We start from the raw sequence: 17,500 nt of genomic DNA on the forward strand, positions 1-17,500 counted from the left end.
AGGCCTCCAGTGCTTTTGCTCTCCTTCAGACGTCCGGCTACCGGGTCCCAGGGAGGATCCGAAGTCAAATTTCTCCCCCGGAGGGTTCCTTCGACCCACGAAATTCCCACAGCGGCCCGCGGCTGGCAGCGGGGTTCTGGGGGCTAAGGGACTGGGGCGGGCCTCGAAGCCGCGCGGCGGGAGACTACAACTCCCAGGCGGCACCGCGGCGGCGACGTTCACGTCACTCAGGCACCGCCCGCGGCCCGGGGAAGCGGCGCGGGCGGGGCCGGGGGCGGGGACGCGGGCGGGGGCGGGGGCCGGGGCCGGGGCCCACCCGGAGGCTGGTGCAAAAGATGGGGTCCGCCGGGCCATCCCGCGCGTGAGGAAGCCTAGGGGCGCGCCACCCCGTCCCGGGCGGGGCGGGCGCCCCACGGGCCCCGCCACTCCCGCCCCGCCCGGCAGTTGTGGCCCGGGATGCGGAGCCGGGGGCCGCCGGTGGTGCTTCGCGGGGTGAGAGGCGCCGGGAAGGGGGCTGCCTGCTGCCCTCGCCCTCGTCCCCCACCGGCGGGCCCCGGAAGGAATTCGGGGGCCGGGCGGCTAGGCCTTCTTAGCGCCCTGACGTTTGAGGGGGACCGGTGAGCCCGCCGCCTCACCCCCGCCCCGCCTGGACGGCTGAATCGGAGCGGCTTCTTCCTGCTCCTGCGGAGGGCCCCCAGCCATGGCCCCCAGGAGCCCCCTAGCACCTGCAGGGACTGCCCCCCACCCCGGCCGCCTGGGCCTGCCCTCTGCATCCCGCGGGCAGCCCGTGTGAGCGGCCTCCGCAGCCCCCGCCCCTCCCCCATGGAGGAAGCGGAGGGGGGCGCGGCGGCTGAGGAGTGGGGCACCACCCCCGCGGGGCCCGTCTGGACCGCGGTGTTCGACTACGAGGCGACGGGCGACGAGGAGCTGACCCTGCGGAGGGGCGACCGCGTCCAGGTGCTTTCCCAGGACTGTGCGGTGTCGGGCGACGAGGGCTGGTGGACCGGGCAGCTCCCCAGCGGCCGCGTGGGCGTCTTCCCCAGCAACTACGTGGCCCCCGCCGCGCCCGCCGCGCCCGCCGGCCTCCAGCTGCCCCAGGAGATCCCCTTCCACGAGCTGCGGCTAGAGGAGATCATCGGTGTCGGGGGCTTTGGCAAGGTCTATCGGGCCCTATGGCGTGGCGAGGAGGTGGCCGTCAAGGCCGCCAGGCTGGACCCTGAGCAGGACCCGGCAGTGACCGCAGAGCAGGTGCGCCAAGAGGCCCGGCTCTTCGGAGCTCTTCAGCACCCCAACATCATTGCCCTCAGGGGCGCCTGCCTCAGCCCCCCACACCTCTGCCTGGTGATGGAGTATGCCAGGGGGGGCGCACTGAGCAGGGTGCTGGCAGGTCGCCGGGTGCCCCCTCATGTACTGGTCAACTGGGCTGTGCAGGTGGCCCGGGGCATGAACTACCTACACAATGATGCCCCTGTGCCCATCATCCACCGGGACCTCAAGTCCATCAACAGTAAGTGGTGTCATCCCCCCCCCCCCCCCAAACCTGCTTCCATAGAACTTTAGGAGGCCAAGCCTAGGTGGTGGGAAATGGGAATACCAGCAAACACCGCCTGGGACAAGAAGGGGCAGCAGGAAACCTTCGGAGCCGGGTGAGACAGGCCTTGCCCCATGGAGGGAGGAAAGGGTGGCTCAGAGAGGTTGAAGGACTCCCTGCCTCCCAGGCTAGAGTCACAGTAGCTCAATAGATATGTATCTGTAAACACTGTGACAGACCCTGCATTCCCAGTGTGAACAGGAATGCCCTCAAGGCACCCCTGCCCGACCAGGACACCAGAATCCACCAGAGACAGAGAGAACCTGGCCTGGAGTGAGGGTTTCTCAACATGGGCACTAGTGACGGACGCCTGGGGAGGGTGATCATAGGGTCCGTCTTGTGTGTGGTAGGTTGTTGAGCAGCCTCCACGGTCTCTACCCACTAGATGCCACGAGGCATTCCTCGCTCCAACCCCACCTCCAGTTATGAAAAGCAAAAATGTCTCCAGACATTGCCAAGTGTCCCCTGGGGGGCAAAATTGCCCCTGCTGGAGTCCGCCTATGCCTCTGGTCCAGCTAGCTGAGGCAAACTGGAAAAGATGAGGAAGGAGGAAAAGGAGTGTGCCTTATGTAAAAGCTTCCGGGCTGCCAGGCCTATCACGGGCTCTCAGAAGTTGATTGGTTGTTGAATGAGGACCGAGGCCTGGTAGAAGGGAAGGTTCCCGAGGACCCACATCTAGATCAAGGAGCTTCTCGTGATGTCAGCAAATATTCACCGAGCACCTATCATGTGGGAGCAAAGCAGGGACGAAGATGGCCATGATTTCTGCCCTAATAATACCTACAAACAAGAGATTTCATTCATTCCCAGAGATTTCAGGAGCACCTGTTGTATGCCAGACCCTGTTGTGGGTCTTACGGATACAGCAGGGGCAAAATCCTCCTCTCCTATCTTCCTCCGTCCCTTCTCACTTCCTCTCATTTCTGCATTTATTTATTCATTCTTTAGTTTGGTGTTTACTGGGCTGGATCATGTGCTAAGCTAGAGGGATCAATGAGAAATGAGACCTGCATGTTCCCTGCCCTCACATGAACTGTGAAGGGCTCCCCTTGACCCTCACATCTCATCTATTTCTGATCCCTGTCAATTCTACGTCTTGAAATTTGTTTGAATCCATCCCACTATTTTTGATAAGTTTGTTGCTATGCCCCTCCCCCCCCACCACCACCACCTAGAACAGAGAGGTGAGTCTTCCTTACCTCCCAGGCCTGGCATTCATAGACTCAACAGAGAGCTACCTAGAGTTCAAGGTGTGCCAGGCCCTGAGCCATGGCTGGGGGATGAAGCAAGACATAGATGGTCCCTGCCTTCATAGATGCTCGAGCTCTACTCCTCGGAAACGCTGGGTAAATGGAGGCAGGACTACGGGCATGCTCCTCTTGAAGGCTAGGGCACCTTCTAGGTTCTTCCTCACCCCTGCTGATTTCACAGCCTGCAGCTGGGTATAAAGACACCGCTCCCACACCCCCAAGTTTTTGTGTAGCCAGTGCCACCCGAACAGAGGGTTGGTAAGACTCTAGGCCAGGACTTCCTGCTCCGGCAATGGGCCTGCTCCATGCCTGAGACAGAGGATACAGGGCCTCCACAGCACAGCTTCCCCCAGTCATCCTTCCCTAAGGAGCTCCTCATCTGATGTATCGCACGCACTGGTTCTTTCAACCAATAATTCTTAAGCAGAATTAAGCATACTAGGCACTGTCCGAGGTCGGGGATTACAGAAGTGAACAAGGCAAGATTCCCCCCTTATGGAAGTTACAGTCTAGTGAACAGAAATAAGTGATTGATATTTATAATTTTTTAAAAATATTTTTATTGATTTTTTACAGAGAGGAAGGGAGAGGGATAGAGAGTTAGAAACATCGATGAGAGAGAAACATCGATCAGCTGCCTCCTGCACACTCCTTACTGGGATGTGCGCGCAACCAAGGTACATGCCCTTGACCAGAATCGAACCTGGGACCCTTCAGTCCCCAGGCTGACGCTCTATCCACTGAGCCAAACCGGCCAGGGCGATATTTATAAATTCTTAAAAATATATATATTTTTAAATTTACTTTATTGGTATTTTACAGAGAGGAAGGGAGAGAGATAGAGTTAGAAACATCGATGAGAGAAAAACAGAGAATTAGAAACATCGATCAGCTGCCTCCTGCACACTCCCCACTGGGGATGTGCCCGCAACCAAGGTATATGCCCTTAACCAGAATCGAACCTGGGACCCTTCAGTCCGCAGGCCGACGCTCTATCCACCGAGCCAAACCGGCTAGGGCTAAAAATATTTTTAATTTTTTTCAGAGAGGAAGGGAGAGGGAGAGCGAGAAACATCAATGATGAGAGAGAATGATTGATTGGCTGCCACCTGCATGTCCCCTACTGGGGCTCGAGCCCACAACCCGGGCATGTGCCCTGACCGTGTCCTCCTGGTTCATAGGTCAGTGTTCAACCACTGACTCACACCAGTGATTGATATTTAGATAAAGTTTCAGAGAGTACCCAGCTCCGAAGGAAATAAAGCAGATTAAGGATGGGGCAGAGAGAGCTCTCAGCTGGTCAGGGAAGGCAACATTTGGACAGAGACCTGAACCAAAAGGATCCAGCCTGACAAAGACGTGGGCAGGGCAGAGGACATGAGGAGGGAAGGAGAGACTGCAAGACCCAAGGGGTTGCAAGAGTAGGAGTGAGGCAAAGGTGGAAAGGTAGGCAGGGGCCAGATCCTGTTGACCTTGGGGGCTATGGTGAAGACTTTGGGCATTTTACTCAATGTAGTGGATGCCATTAGAAGGTTTTAAGCAGGGGAATGACATGATCAGATATATTTTTTTAAAGGGAACTGATTTAGGCCCAGCCTGGAAGGTACAGAAATAAAGTGTATGACCATGGGATTGTTCCCTCTGTCACAGGATCACTCCACAGACAGGAGCGGTGGGGACCCAAGAAGGGAGTATTTCTAGTAGTTGGAGTCACAGGCTAGAGAGTCACGAGAGGCTGCCAGGAGGAGGTGGCATTTGAATCAGGCTTTAAAATATTGACAAGATTACCAGCTATGTGACCTTGGGAAATGTACTGATCTCTCTAACCCCCAGTTTCTTCATCTGCCAAATGGACATGATGGTAGAATTACCTCATTGTTATTGTGACTGGAGAAGTAACTGGGAAGGGTCAAAGATAAAGGTGGAGAAATAAGAAACAATTATGGTGGCATCACACACTAACAGTAATAGCTAACACTCTTAAAGGACCTACTGTTGCTTCAGGCAATAAATCTTTGCTACAACCCTGTAAGGTAAATACTATTATTATTATCATCTCCATATAAGAGAGGAGAAATCTTAGTGTTAATAAAAATAAATTATACAAGGTTATGCAGCTAATAAGTGGCAGAGCTGTAATTCCAACCCAGGCTGTACACTGTACACTTTGGGGCCTTTGTTTGATAGAAGGTAGTAGAATATCATAGCAGTTAAAAGACGGGGCTTTGATGACACATCTGGGCTTTACCTCACCATTTTTAAGCTGTGTGATCTTGGCCAAGTGACCTCATTGCTCTGAGCCTTGGTTTGCTAGTCAGCAAAATGGGTTGCTTGCTAGTTAATTTATGTAAATGAATATAATGAAATGAATATAAGTGAAACACTTCATGTAGTTCTTGGGGTGCTTAGCACTGTGCCTGCCACATAATAGTGTCCTGATAAACACCAGCCATGATTATTATTATTAGTATTGACGGTAGGCAGCAAGTAAGTTGGAACCATCATGCACTAGCAGGCCAGCTGGAGGGTAAATGATGTAGGCGGCATCAGCTGGAGAGGCTTTGCTCTGAGGACCTCATCTTCCTTGGACCAGCAAGGCATGTTCTGCTGATGGCAGAAGTGCAAGAGGGCAAGCCAGCACACGAGGTGACTTAGGGCCTAGGCTTGGCACCCTCACTTCTGCCTCACTCTACTGGCTAAAGCAAGTCACATGGCCAACCCAGAGGAAAGGATGGGGAAATGCACTCTTCGTCTTTAGTGGGAAGATTTGCGAAGTCATGTGGCAAAGAGTATGCACAGAAAGGAGTAGAATTGGGGCCATGAGTGCAGTGACCACAGGGATGACAAAGACAAAGGAAACCTTGTTCATCCCTTTGGCTCATGGTTTGTAGCTTCTACTTCTGGGGAGGTTGGGAATTCAAGGCCTGGACCAAGGCGAACCAAGGCCTTGGCCATCGACCTTTTACTGAGCTCCCCAGCGTCCAGGATGGAGTCAAGAAGTACTCCTGGAAGCTGTAGGGATTAGACCGGCCACTTGAGGTGGGGGGCAGAAAACAAGTAAAAAGAAGTCCAGCTGAGGCAGGGCCAGGACATGCAGTCTACAGCCCTCCAGATCTGGGGTGACCCCTTTCTCCCTATCCCACAGTCCTTATTCTGGAGGCCATCGAGAACCACAACCTCGCGGACACGGTGCTCAAGATCACGGACTTCGGCCTCGCCCGAGAGTGGCACAAGACCACCAAAATGAGCGCGGCGGGGACTTACGCCTGGATGGCCCCGGAGGTTATTCGTCTCTCCCTCTTCTCCAAAAGCAGTGACGTCTGGAGGTGCTGATGGGGCTTGGGAGGCCTCTTGGAAATGGGGGAGTGAGCAGGGGTGAGGGCAGAGTTGGAGGGACAGTCTCCCACTGAAGCCAGGTTCTGGGCCTGGCAAAGTACTGGCCACGTCAGACCAATAGACAGGCACCAAAGCAGGTCTCTGCTCTGATAGCAAAAGTGGCAGCTGAGGAGGCCTTGGATTGCAGTAAAACACAAACACAAAAAAGCAAAAGCAAAGATGTAGAGATTGATGTTGTCAGCACTAAAGGCCCTTCAGACACCATCCATTACAATTACACAGCCCCAACTTGTCAAACAGGAAGTTGAGACCTTTGGAGACAACCATTCATGCATGCGCCCATCCATCCAACTGCGATGGGTGCTAGGGATACAGCAGAAATAAAAGCAGACACATTCCCTGCTTGCAGGGATAGTAAACAAGTACATGAGAAGCTGAAAAAAAAAGGCTGTTTTTAAGAAAATTGTAAAGTAATATTAAAAGATAAGTTAATTCACCAGAAAAAGTGTCAGATAGCATTATGTGTCAGGAGGTTGACGGAAAAGAACTCTGAAGGCTGGAGGACTTCTTGCAGAAGGCTTTTATGAGAAGTGATAATTGAGCTGCATCCTGGATGACAAGACAGAGCCAACTGTGCAGAGTTTGGGGGAAGAAGCTTCCCAGGCAGAGGGAACAGCTCACACAAAGGAGGTGCTGTGGTGAGAATAAGATTAGTGGAACCAGAAACAGCTACGAGGCCCTGGGCGCTTGGCTAGAGCAGACAAGGAGGAAAGGGATAGGAAATGACGGAACGAGAGCTGGAGGGCTTCTTGGATGAGGCACCAGACTCGGGTTTTATTCTAAGCATAATGGAGCGCCATTAGAGGCATTTATGAATGATGCGATCTGGTTCAGCCTTGGAAAGGCTGCCTCCAGTTGTAGGGTGGAAAATGGATTGTAGGGGAAGGAATGGGAGTGAGAGGCCAGTGAGGAGGCTGTTGCCATCACCAACAAGACTTTGCGGTGGCAGCAAAGCTCTTTAACCCAGGCATTCATTTGTGGTCCCAGACATTTAGCAGAGCCAGGTTTCAGTGGCAAGGAACAGAAACCCCAAAATAAAAACAAGGCTGAAGTTTTTGCTGTCATGTGAAGCCAAGACTGATGCAGTGTTAGAGATCCAAGGTCCTATGTCAGGGCTCCTTAATGGGGGTGTCGTTGACATTAGCAGGATAACTCTTGCTTGTGTAATACTGTCCTGTACTTTTCAGGACAAAGGTATCCATGGTTCGAAGCAGCCCAACATCAGTAGCACTCCCCGGTCGGTCACCGTGACAATCAGACATCCCCACAGGTTTCCAGGGACATAGGAAAGGTGGAGGATCATGCCGCTAATTATAAGCCACTCTTACGTTCCTCCACCTTGCATGGCCTCCATTCCCAAGTTCACTTCATGGTCCAAAATAGCTTCTTGAGCTCCAGCTTTTGTGTCCACATCCCAATCAGTAGAAAGGAGAAACGATGAGGGGGCACCTCCCTTAAAGGATCCTTCCTGGAAGTGAGTTGCACACTACACACCCTCCTACATCCCTCTGGCCAGAACCAATGTCATGTGGACATAATGAGCTGCAACGGAAGATGGAGAAATTATCTCAGGCAGCATATGCCCAGCACAAATTCACCAGCACTGCCGCTGAGAGAGAAGGGGAGGCTGTCAGCTGCATGAGGGCAGGGGTCGTGTCTATCTTGTTCCAGCGCCTAGAACAGTGTCTGGCACAGTGTGGATACTTCATGGGGGTCTGTTGAATGAATGCACGTGTGGATATGGGGGACATGGTAGGCCCTGCACACAGCAGTCATCACGATCCAGAGGAGCACAGCTTACTGGAGAGGATGGGCACGCAGGTGGTTGCAGCAGAGATGCACGCTCTGGTGCTGTGGAGCATGAAGGACATTGCCGCGGGCATCAGGCAAACCTGAGGTTGAGTGTGGCTCTGCTGCTTACTGCTGTGTGACTAGGTGAGCAGCTTAACCTTTCTGAGCCTACAACTCTGCTCATCAGATAAAGCGGGGGTCATACCAAGACCTGCCTTCCAGGGCTGTTGTGAGGATTACTGAGCGCCTAGGACAGTGCTAGCCGTAGGAAGTACTTTATAAACGTTAAAGAGTGTTAACTTGTTTTTATGGGCAAGTGCCAGAGGTTCTATGGGAGCATAGAGGAGGGACCTCCAACCCAGCTTTGGAGGCTGTGGAATCAAGAAAGGCTTCCTGGGAGAGGGAGCACCTGAGCTGAGACTTAAGGGACAGTTACACAAAGGGAAAAGTGTTCTTGACAAAGGGAACAGCCTATGCAAAGGCCAGATGTTAGGAAGAACAGGGCTTGTTCAACTCAAGTGTGGCTGCAAGATGAAGCTGGGTAGATATGCAGGCTGAGAGTGCTTACAGGGGAGGCTGCAGCGGTCACCGAAGGTCAGGGCTAAGAAGGGTGGATTTGCTCAGTGGGCACGGGGGACCCACTGAAGGTTTCCAGGCAGGGGCAGGGGAAGAGAGAGCAAAAGCAAGACATCGGAGAGCAACGTTAGCACATCTATTTGAGATCAGGGCAGTGGAGGTCAAATTAGATTGTTGTGGCCTCTTTGGCCAGGCTGGATGTTGGGGTGAGGGGGGCGCACCAGGGAACTGGAGGCAGGGCTGGGGTATAAGAGGATTGGGGTGGATTGTGGCATCACCCCTCCCTCTCCCCCACCTGCAGCTTCGGGGTGCTGCTCTGGGAGCTGCTGACGGGTGAGGTCCCCTACCGTGAAATCGACGCCTTGGCTGTGGCATATGGCGTGGCTATGAACAAGCTGACACTGCCCATCCCCTCCACATGCCCCGAGCCCTTTGCCCGCCTACTGGAGGGTGAGCCAGGGCCCCACGGAGAGGGAAGGTTCAGTTTGGGTGGCAGGGGCCCGTGGGTCCAGACCTCGCCCCTTCACACTCATCTATACCAGTCGGCCCAGGAGTGAGAGAGAAGGGGCTGGACCCATCAGACAATGACTCCCCCACAGTTGGCTCCATGGACCCCCGACCCTTACTCTGGCCAGGCCCACAGTTCTTGAGGGCAATCTTTAAGATTCATTGGCCCTAGGATCCCTCCCTGATCGCTGATTCTACCAGCAGTCAGAGATCAGGTCCCAGAGTTTCAGAGTGAAATATTGCCAGGAGTTTGGGTTTGAATTTCTCCCCCTCAGCTCCATGGAAGCTGTCTGTGTACAGCCCCTTAAAGTCCTGCCTTTCACTGAGCGGGCTGATGCCCCCGAGCATGACCCCTGACATCTCCACTCCCACCCCAGAGTGCTGGGACCCAGACCCCCACGGGCGGCCAGACTTCGGCAGCATCTTGAAGCAGCTTGAAGTCATAGAACAGTCAGCCCTATTCCAGATGCCACTGGAGTCCTTCCACTCACTGCAGGAAGACTGGAAGCTGGAGATTCAGCACATGTTCAATGATCTCCGAACCAAGGAGAAGGTGAAGGCGAGGGGCAAGGTGGTGGGGGAGGGACAAGACCCCTGAGTTCTGATGCCTTGGGTGGGGTAGAGTCCCTTCCGAGCCGGGGCTCAGGGACCCTTTTTTGTCTAAGAAAAGACAGCCTCCTGTTAGGATTAATAAGAAAAAGGCACCCTGCCCCGAAGTACTTACAAGTGATACTACCTGAAATCTGGGATTAGTTTTAAATACTACAGCAAAATGAGAGGGGAGAGGTGAGAAGGAAGGGGAAGATTTGCAAAGTACAGACAATTGTTGGATGATGGGCGCATGGGGACAGACTATTCTCTCTGCTTTCATGGATGTTTGAAGTTTTCCTAATTGAAGAGTTAAAAAATTAAAAATCAAAGAGAGAAAAAAAAAGACATTCTTTCTTTGGGCTAACACAGTCCCCGGCCCTGGCACCCAACTTTTGTGCCCCCAATTTGCTCACACAAGCAGGACACTCTTGGCAGGGCCCCAGCCAGACCCCTCAGCCCTGGGTTCATCCTAGGGGCCGAGAAGCCAAGCCCCTCCCTCAGCCCCGTCTCCTCTCCAGGAGCTCCGCAGCCGTGAGGAGGAGCTACTGCGGGCGGCCCAGGAGCAGCGCTGCCAGGAGGAGCAGCTGCGGCGGCGAGAGCAGGAGCTGGCGCAGCGTGAGATGGACATCGTGGAGCGGGAGCTGCACCTGCTGATGTGCCAGCTGAGCCAGGAGAAGCCCCGTGTCCGCAGACGCAAGGGCAACTTCAGGCGCACCCGCCTTCTCAAGCTGCGGGAAGGCGGCAGCCACATCAGCCTGCCCTCTGGTACTCCTGTCTGTCAGCTGGGAGCGTCCCTAACCCAGAGCTTATCGCTTCCTTTTTTCTTTACTTTTTAAAATATATTTTTTATTTATTTCAGAGAGGGAGAGTGAGAGAAACATCAATGAGAGAGAATCATTGATTGGCTGCCTCCTGCACACCCCCTACTGGGGATTGAGCCCACAACCTGGGCATGTGCCCTCGACCAGAATCAAACCCAGGACCCTGTCCGCAGATGCTCTATCCATTGAGCCAAACCAGCTAGGGCTTTTTAAAAAAATATTTTTTAATGCTAAATATCACACACACACAAAAACCACCAAAAAAACTGTACAGCTTAAAGCAATATATAATCACCCGCATGAAAGCAGAGACCCTACAGCCACCCAGGTGCCCCTCCACGTGCCCCCTCCAACGCCCTGCAGCCCCTGAGAGTAACCCGTCTTGACTTTCAGGGCAGTCACTTCCTTACTGTATAGTTTTGTCTCCCAACTATTTGCTTAATATCTTTTACTCTGCCTCGTTTTCCTCCTTGCCAATAATTTGTTGAGGCTACATCGTTTATCCTGTAGCATTTCCCACAGTCTAGATTTTGCTGCTTGAATTGCCTGGGTTTCACTTCACATGTCCCTATGTCTCCTGAATTTCCTATAAATTGGTATTAGGTTAAAGTTCCAGTGGTCGGCAAACTCATTAGTCAACAGAGCCAAATATCAACAGTACCACGATTGAAATTTCTTTTGAGAGCCAAATGTTTTAAACTTAAACTTCTTCTAACGCCACTTCTTCAAAATAGACTCACCCAGGCCGTGGTATTTTGTGGAAGAGCCGCACTCAAGGGGCCAAAGAGCCGCATGTGGCTCGCGAGCCGCAGTTTGCCAACCATGGGGTTAAACCATGTGAAATTGCTGATGTTCAGCCATTTTTGATCTCCAAACAGGTTTCACATGGATCTCAAGGCTTAATTAGTTTCACGTTTAAGTTTGATTTTTTTTTTTCTTCAAAGACTGCTTCCTGGGTGATACCAGAGGCTCATTATGCTGGTTGTCTCTCTCTGATGTTACAGCCACAGTACAGTGCCTAGAACAGCACCAGCTCACAGAAATGCAAGCCACATGTGTGATTTTAAATTTTCTAATAGCTACATTAAGAAAGGGAAAGAGCCTGGCCTATGTGGCTCAGTGGTGAGTATCAACCTATGAACCAAGGGGTCACAGTTGGATTCCGGGTCAGGGCACATGCCGGAGTTGCAGGCTCGATCCCCAGTTGGGGGCATGCAGGAGGCAGCCAATCAATGATTCTCTTTCATCATTAATGTTTCTATCTCTCCTTCTCTCTTCCTCTCTGAAATAAAGAAAAAATACACACACACACACACACACACACACGGGAAAGAGAAGTGAAATTTTAATAATTTATTTAGCCCAATATATCTAAAATGTTATGGTTTCACATGTAATAAATACAAGAAAGACTTGTCAAAGGAATATTCCTTCTTTTTTCCATACTAAATGTATGAAATCCAGTATGTATTTTATATTTACAGTGCATCTCAATCCAAGGGCTGAATTTTCATCAAAAATACTTGACCTGCATTTAGACTTCATAAAATGTTGAAAAAGCAGATTTATACACCAAAGTTGTTCCATACATGCTTGTTTCTAATGACCAAATTTGCATATTCACCTTTAAAAGTAAAGTTAATTACAGTTAAATAAATAAAGGTAAAACTCTCCAGTTCCTCGGTTGTACAAGCCACATTTCAAGTGCTCAGTTGCCACATGTGGCTGATGGCCACCAGAGTGGGCACTCAGGCCTAGGTTCTTAGTGCGGGCAGCAGCTCTCAAACCTGAATGTGTACCGGGGTCCCAGGAGCGCTTGTCCCTCCAGTTAGACCGATGTGCCTTACCCTCAAGGCGCTGATGCAGGAAGGGCCGGGACGTGCATTGCAGGACGCTTCCACTCAGTGTTGATGCTGCGAGTCTGGGAGCCAACTTGGAGAGCCACTGCGTTACAGAATACAAAACGGTGGCACTGCTTCTGTGCCTCTAGAGCCGTGGTCGGCAAACTGCGGCTCGCGAGCCACATGCGGCTCTTTGGCCCCTTGAGTGCGGCTCTTCCACAAAATACCACGGCCTGGGCGAGTCTATTTTGAAGAAGTGGCGTTAGAAGAAGTTTAAGTTTAACAAATTTGGCTCTCAAAAGAAATTTCAATCGTGGTACTGTTGATATTTGGCTCTCTTGACTAATGACTTTGCCGACCACTGTTCTAGACTCTAGAATCTAGAGGGAACTGCCCTTCTGTACAGGGAACTGCTCGGGTGACCCATGGAACCGTTTGCTCAGGGAAGTCTCTGTTTTGCAGGCTTTGAGCACAAGATCACAGTCCAGGCCTCTCCAACCTTGGACAAGCGGAAAGGGTCTGATGGGACGAGCCCCCCAGCAAGCCCCAGCATCATCCCCCGGCTGAGGGCCATTCGCTGTGAGTACCTCCCGAGGCCCTGGCCAACCCACCTGTCAGCAGACTTCTCTGAGCACACTCCTCGCACCAAGCAGGGAACGAGACAGGCAGGGTCCCCGCCCTCATCCTCATGGGGAAGAAACAGACAGTGAACACATCAGCGAGCAGACAGGGTCACTCTTAGGGATAAGCACTGAAAGGAAACCAGGGGAGGGAATAAAAGAGAAGAGTTGCTGTTTTGTCAGGAGGGCCTGTTAGAGGCGCCGGGGTTTGAGCAGGGACTAGGTGGTAAGGAGCAAGAGAGACATGCAGAGATCTGGAGGAAGAGTGTCCCTGGCAAAGGGAACAGCCACGGCAAAGTTCCGGAGGCGGGAACAAGCGTGGCACGTGTGTAGGCCCGAAAGGCCACTTGGCTGGAGTAGAATGACTGGGGTGCAGAGCAGTAGCTGTGGTCAGGGGTTCAACAAGGGCCAGATCATGCTGGGCCTGGAGAGCTGGATAAAGAACCTAGATTTCACTTTAAAGGTGACAGGGAGCTCTGGAGGGCTGTGAACAAGGCAGCGATGTGATAACACATACCTTTCCCTCTGGCTGCCATGGGGATGTGCACGGTAAGAGCGCAGGAGACAAGTGAGATGATGGGGCTGAACCGGGGTAGGGCCTTGGAGGGAGAGATGGTCACAGTAGGGGCTGCCTGGCAGAGGTGTGGCGCATGGGTTTGCTGATGAATTGGAGGCTATAGGGCTGACTCCCGACTCTGCTCTGCCCCATCATTCACCCCCAGCCTTGCCCCACACACTGTCTCCTGCACACCTCTGTTTGGGCACCAGCTTTGTGCACCAGGCCTGGAGGTCATTCTCATGGGGGACACAAAGACCAATGGCAGCCATGCGGGGGAGTCAGTACTGGTATCAGGGTGCATCCAAAGTGTGGTAGGAACAGAGAAGACGCAGGCTTCTGACTCTCCAGGGAACAAACTACCACAGAGCTGGAGGCTTGAAGGGCAAACAGCCAACCCCGTCAGGGAAGGGCCTGAAAAGGCCCAGGATTCCCGGTGAAGGGAACAGCCTGTGCAAAGGCATGGAGGTGTGAAAGCACCCCCTCCCCTCCCCCCCGGGAATCTGTGGACATGGGGTTCCAACCATGGCACTTACACCGCTGCCTGCATATCTCCACTCCAGCTCTCCTCCCTCTGGCCCTCCCTCCACACCAGCCACACTGGCCTCCGGGCTGTTCTGTGCACATTCCGTGCTGTCCAGTCTCAGGGCCCCGGCATTTGCTGTTCCCTCTGCCTGAAATGCTCCGCTCCCTTGTATCTTCCTGACTCCCTCACCACCTGGTCTTTGCTCAGACTTCTCCTCCCACGTGAAGCCTTCCCCAGCCACCAGGCCCTTTCCTGCATCATGTTCCCTGCGGCACTTGCCACCTGCACAGGTGACTTACCTGTGGGGAGTCTCGTTGACCATCTGAGGGCTGGGGGTTTGTCTGCGCTGTCCACTCCTGTCTCTTCAGCACCTGCCACAGGTCTTGGCAGAACAGGTGCCCAGTAAACACTTGAGAATGAGTGGATGATTGAAGGGTGAGGCTGTGAGGAGCGATGGCAATGAGGCTGAGGAAGTCAGCTGGGAATGACATGAAGGGCCTTGAATGCTGACTGAGGAGCTGGGCTGGCGTCCTGGGCCGTGGGGCGCTGTGGAAGGATTTCGAGCAGAGAAGGGTCATGATTGGAGTTAGAGTCCAAGATCCCTGGAGCTTCCAGGTGGAGGAGGAATCCCAGGTGGGGAAAGTAAAGCTGGGAACCCAGCGGGGACAGACGCTCCAAGACCCAGTAACCAAGTGGCTTTTCTCGGCCCAGTGACCCCTGTGGATGGCGGTGGCGGCGGCAGCAGTGGCAGCAGCAGTAGTGGCAGTGGTACCTGGGGCCGCAGCGGGCCCCCAAAGAAGGAAGAACTGGTTGGGGGCAAGAAGAAAGGCCGGACCTGGGGACCCAGCTCCACCCTACAGAAGGAGCAGGCTGAAGAGGAGAGGTATTGGTGGCGGGAGCCCACCCCGTGCCCCACCCCAGGCCCGTGGCCACCAGAAGGCCCACCCCCCGCCCCAACTCTGTCCCCTGCAGGCTGAAGGCCCTAGGGGAAGGAAGCAAACTGTGGTCATCCAGCGCCCCCAACCTGGGCAAGTCCCCCAAACACACCCCCATCGCCCCGGGCTTCGCCAGCCTCAATGAGATGGGTAAGAGGACCAGGGTGCCTTCCCAGGGGAAGGGAGAGGACAGCCCCTGGCTGGAGGGGACACTGCCAAGACGAAGGGGTTACCATTCCCCAGGGTTTCGGGGAGGGAGGGATTTCACTGGGCCCGAGTGTGGAAAGCGTTCCCAGAAGGGGGACAGCTCCCCCCCCTGGGGTGTGGGCATCACTCCCAGGGTCAGGGGGCTTCGGGGAAGTAGAACCGAAAGCCATGCTTAGAGGACCTGGTGGGCTTGCTGTTTGAGGGATCGTTGGGGGCAGTCCCTTGCCGCCAAGTCCCCAGGGACCGCCTGGAGTCCAGTGCCGGCCCTCTCCGGTTGCAGAGGAGTTCGCGGAGGCAGATGGAAGCAGCAGCGGGCCCCACTCCCCCCACAGCACCCTGGCCTACCTCGAGGTGCCGCTGCCCACCCAGCCCTCCCCTGGCGCGCCGCTGCCCCCCACACCCACCCGATCCGCGCTGGGCGCCCGGCGGAGGCGCTGCGAATTTGCGCTGCTGAGCTGTGCCACGCTGCTGGGCGCCGTGGGCCTGGGCGCTGACGTGGCGGAAGCGCGCGCAGCAGATGGTGAGGAGCAGCGGCGATGGCTCGACAGCCTCTTCTTCCACCGCGCTGGCCGCTTCCCACGGGGCCTCAGCCCGCCTGCACGCTCCCCTGGACGCCCCAACGCAGCCCCCGCCGGCCCTGGCCTGGCGCCTTCGGCCACCCTGGTATCGCTGTCCTCCGTGTCCGACTGCAACTCCACGCGTTCACTGCTGCGCTCCGACAGCGACGAGGCCGCGCCAGCCGCACCCTCCCCGACACCCTCTCCTCTTGCGCCCTCGCCCAACACCAACCCCCTGGTGGATCTGGAGCTGGAGAGTTTCAAGAAGGACCCCCGCCAGTCACTGACGCCCACCCACGTCACAGTCACTGCCACACGCGCTGTGAACCGCGGGCACCGGAGGACCCCGTCGGACGGGGCGCTAGGGCAGCGGGGGGCGCCAGAGCCCACAGGCCCCGGCCCTGGTGAGTGAGGCACCCTGTGCCCGGTGTGCAGAAAACGGCCCTTCTTCCCTGCCCTTCCAAGGTCTGGTGCCCCAGTCCAGCTGCCACCCCTAAGATGCCAAGGTGGCCATCTCCTGCTCAGCAGGGGGAGGAAGGGGCTGTGTCCCCCTGGCCCTCACTGCTAGAGGCATTGTGGGGCCCCAGGTGACTGTGACAGGGATGAAGCAGAGGTGGCAAACTCTAATGCCCACAGGGGCAAGCAGGTGACATTAATGGCAGCAGTAACTAGAGCTAACACAAAAATTATAGCCACAGTCATGGCCAGGCCCTGTTCTCTGTGCCTTTGTAGACCCTGCAAAGGTGATGGAAACAAAAGGAGTTAGGTACCTACCTCCCAGCAGGCACTGAGCTGTTTCTCCATTGTTTTTATTTGACTTACTCCCACCTTTGTGGGAGGTGCTGTTATCCCCATTTGGAGCTGCTGTCAGGCCTCAGGCCTCTCCATAGCCCTGAGCTCTGTCTGACCTTAGCCCAGTGTGAGAGAGTTGGGAGGGATGAGGGCTTTTTCTCCAGCAGGTTTTTTGAGAAAAGTCAGAAATTCCAATTTTCATGTCAATGCTCCTGGCTTTTCAATACCACCCTCCGCTCCACCTCACTCACCTCCTCTGATCCTCTCTTACCAGGCCCTCGAGATCCCCTGGACTTCCCCCACCTGCCTAAACCCCAGGCTCTGTTTCACACCCACCTCCAGCCCCCCGAGTTTCCTGGCCGCCCCACCACCCTGACCTTCACCCCGAGACCCCGGCCTGCTGCCAGCCGCCCCTGCCTGGACCCCTGGAAGCTGGTCTCCTTCGGCCGGACACTCAGCATCTCGCCTCCCAATAGGGTGGACATTCCAGAGAGCCCCGGGCCCCCCAGCATGCAGCCCACACTGCTTGACGTGGACATGGAGGGGCAGAGCCAGGACAGTACAGTGCCCCTGTGTGGGGCCCGTGGCTCCCGCTGAGGCCTGCGCACTGCCACCTGCCTGGGCAGCCATGAATGTAGTACCCCAGGCCCTGCCCCAGGCCACAAGGCAGGGGAGGCCCTGGATACTCTATTTATTGGGGAAGGGGAGTGGGGAGAACACTTAATTTATTCCTTTGTACCTGTGCTCGCCCTGCAGCATGGGGGAAGGTGGGCAGGGATACTCAGGGACAGGGCACTGTGGGGGATTTGGCACAAAATGCAGCATTAAAGGTAACCCCTGCCCCCTGCCATGCTTGCTGTGTATCTTTCCCTAATCCTGACTCATCCCCAATGGGGTGTCCCCCCACCCTTGCTTCCTCCTAGGCCCCTCTGGATTTCTGAGG

The 17,500-nt window shown here is 54.8% G+C and overlaps 1 protein-coding gene across 3 annotated transcripts; it reads left to right on the forward strand.

Moving 5' to 3' along the window:
- Positions 1–295: 295 nt before the first annotated feature.
- On the forward strand, positions 296–17,399 carry MAP3K10 (mitogen-activated protein kinase kinase kinase 10). Of its 3 annotated transcripts, none has more exons than XM_054710521.1 (10): positions 296–1,507; positions 5,987–6,167; positions 8,906–9,054; positions 9,489–9,664; positions 10,221–10,467; positions 12,827–12,943; positions 14,778–14,949; positions 15,039–15,151; positions 15,411–16,169; positions 16,832–17,399. In XM_054710521.1, the coding sequence occupies exons 1-10, from the start codon at positions 823–825 to the stop codon at positions 17,152–17,154; spliced, it is 2,922 nt and encodes a 973-aa protein (XP_054566496.1). In that variant the 5' UTR covers positions 296–822; the 3' UTR covers positions 17,155–17,399. The 3 variants fall into 3 exon arrangements, with proteins under 3 accessions (XP_054566496.1, XP_008137818.2, XP_054566498.1); XM_008139596.3 differs by having other exon boundaries at positions 15,489–16,169; XM_054710523.1 differs by having other exon boundaries at positions 8,906–8,937.
- Positions 17,400–17,500: the final 101 nt, after the last annotated feature.

The sequence above is a fragment of the Eptesicus fuscus genome, chromosome 21 (genome assembly GCF_027574615.1).
Source record: "Eptesicus fuscus isolate TK198812 chromosome 21, DD_ASM_mEF_20220401, whole genome shotgun sequence".
NCBI lineage: Eukaryota > Metazoa > Chordata > Mammalia > Chiroptera > Vespertilionidae > Eptesicus > Eptesicus fuscus.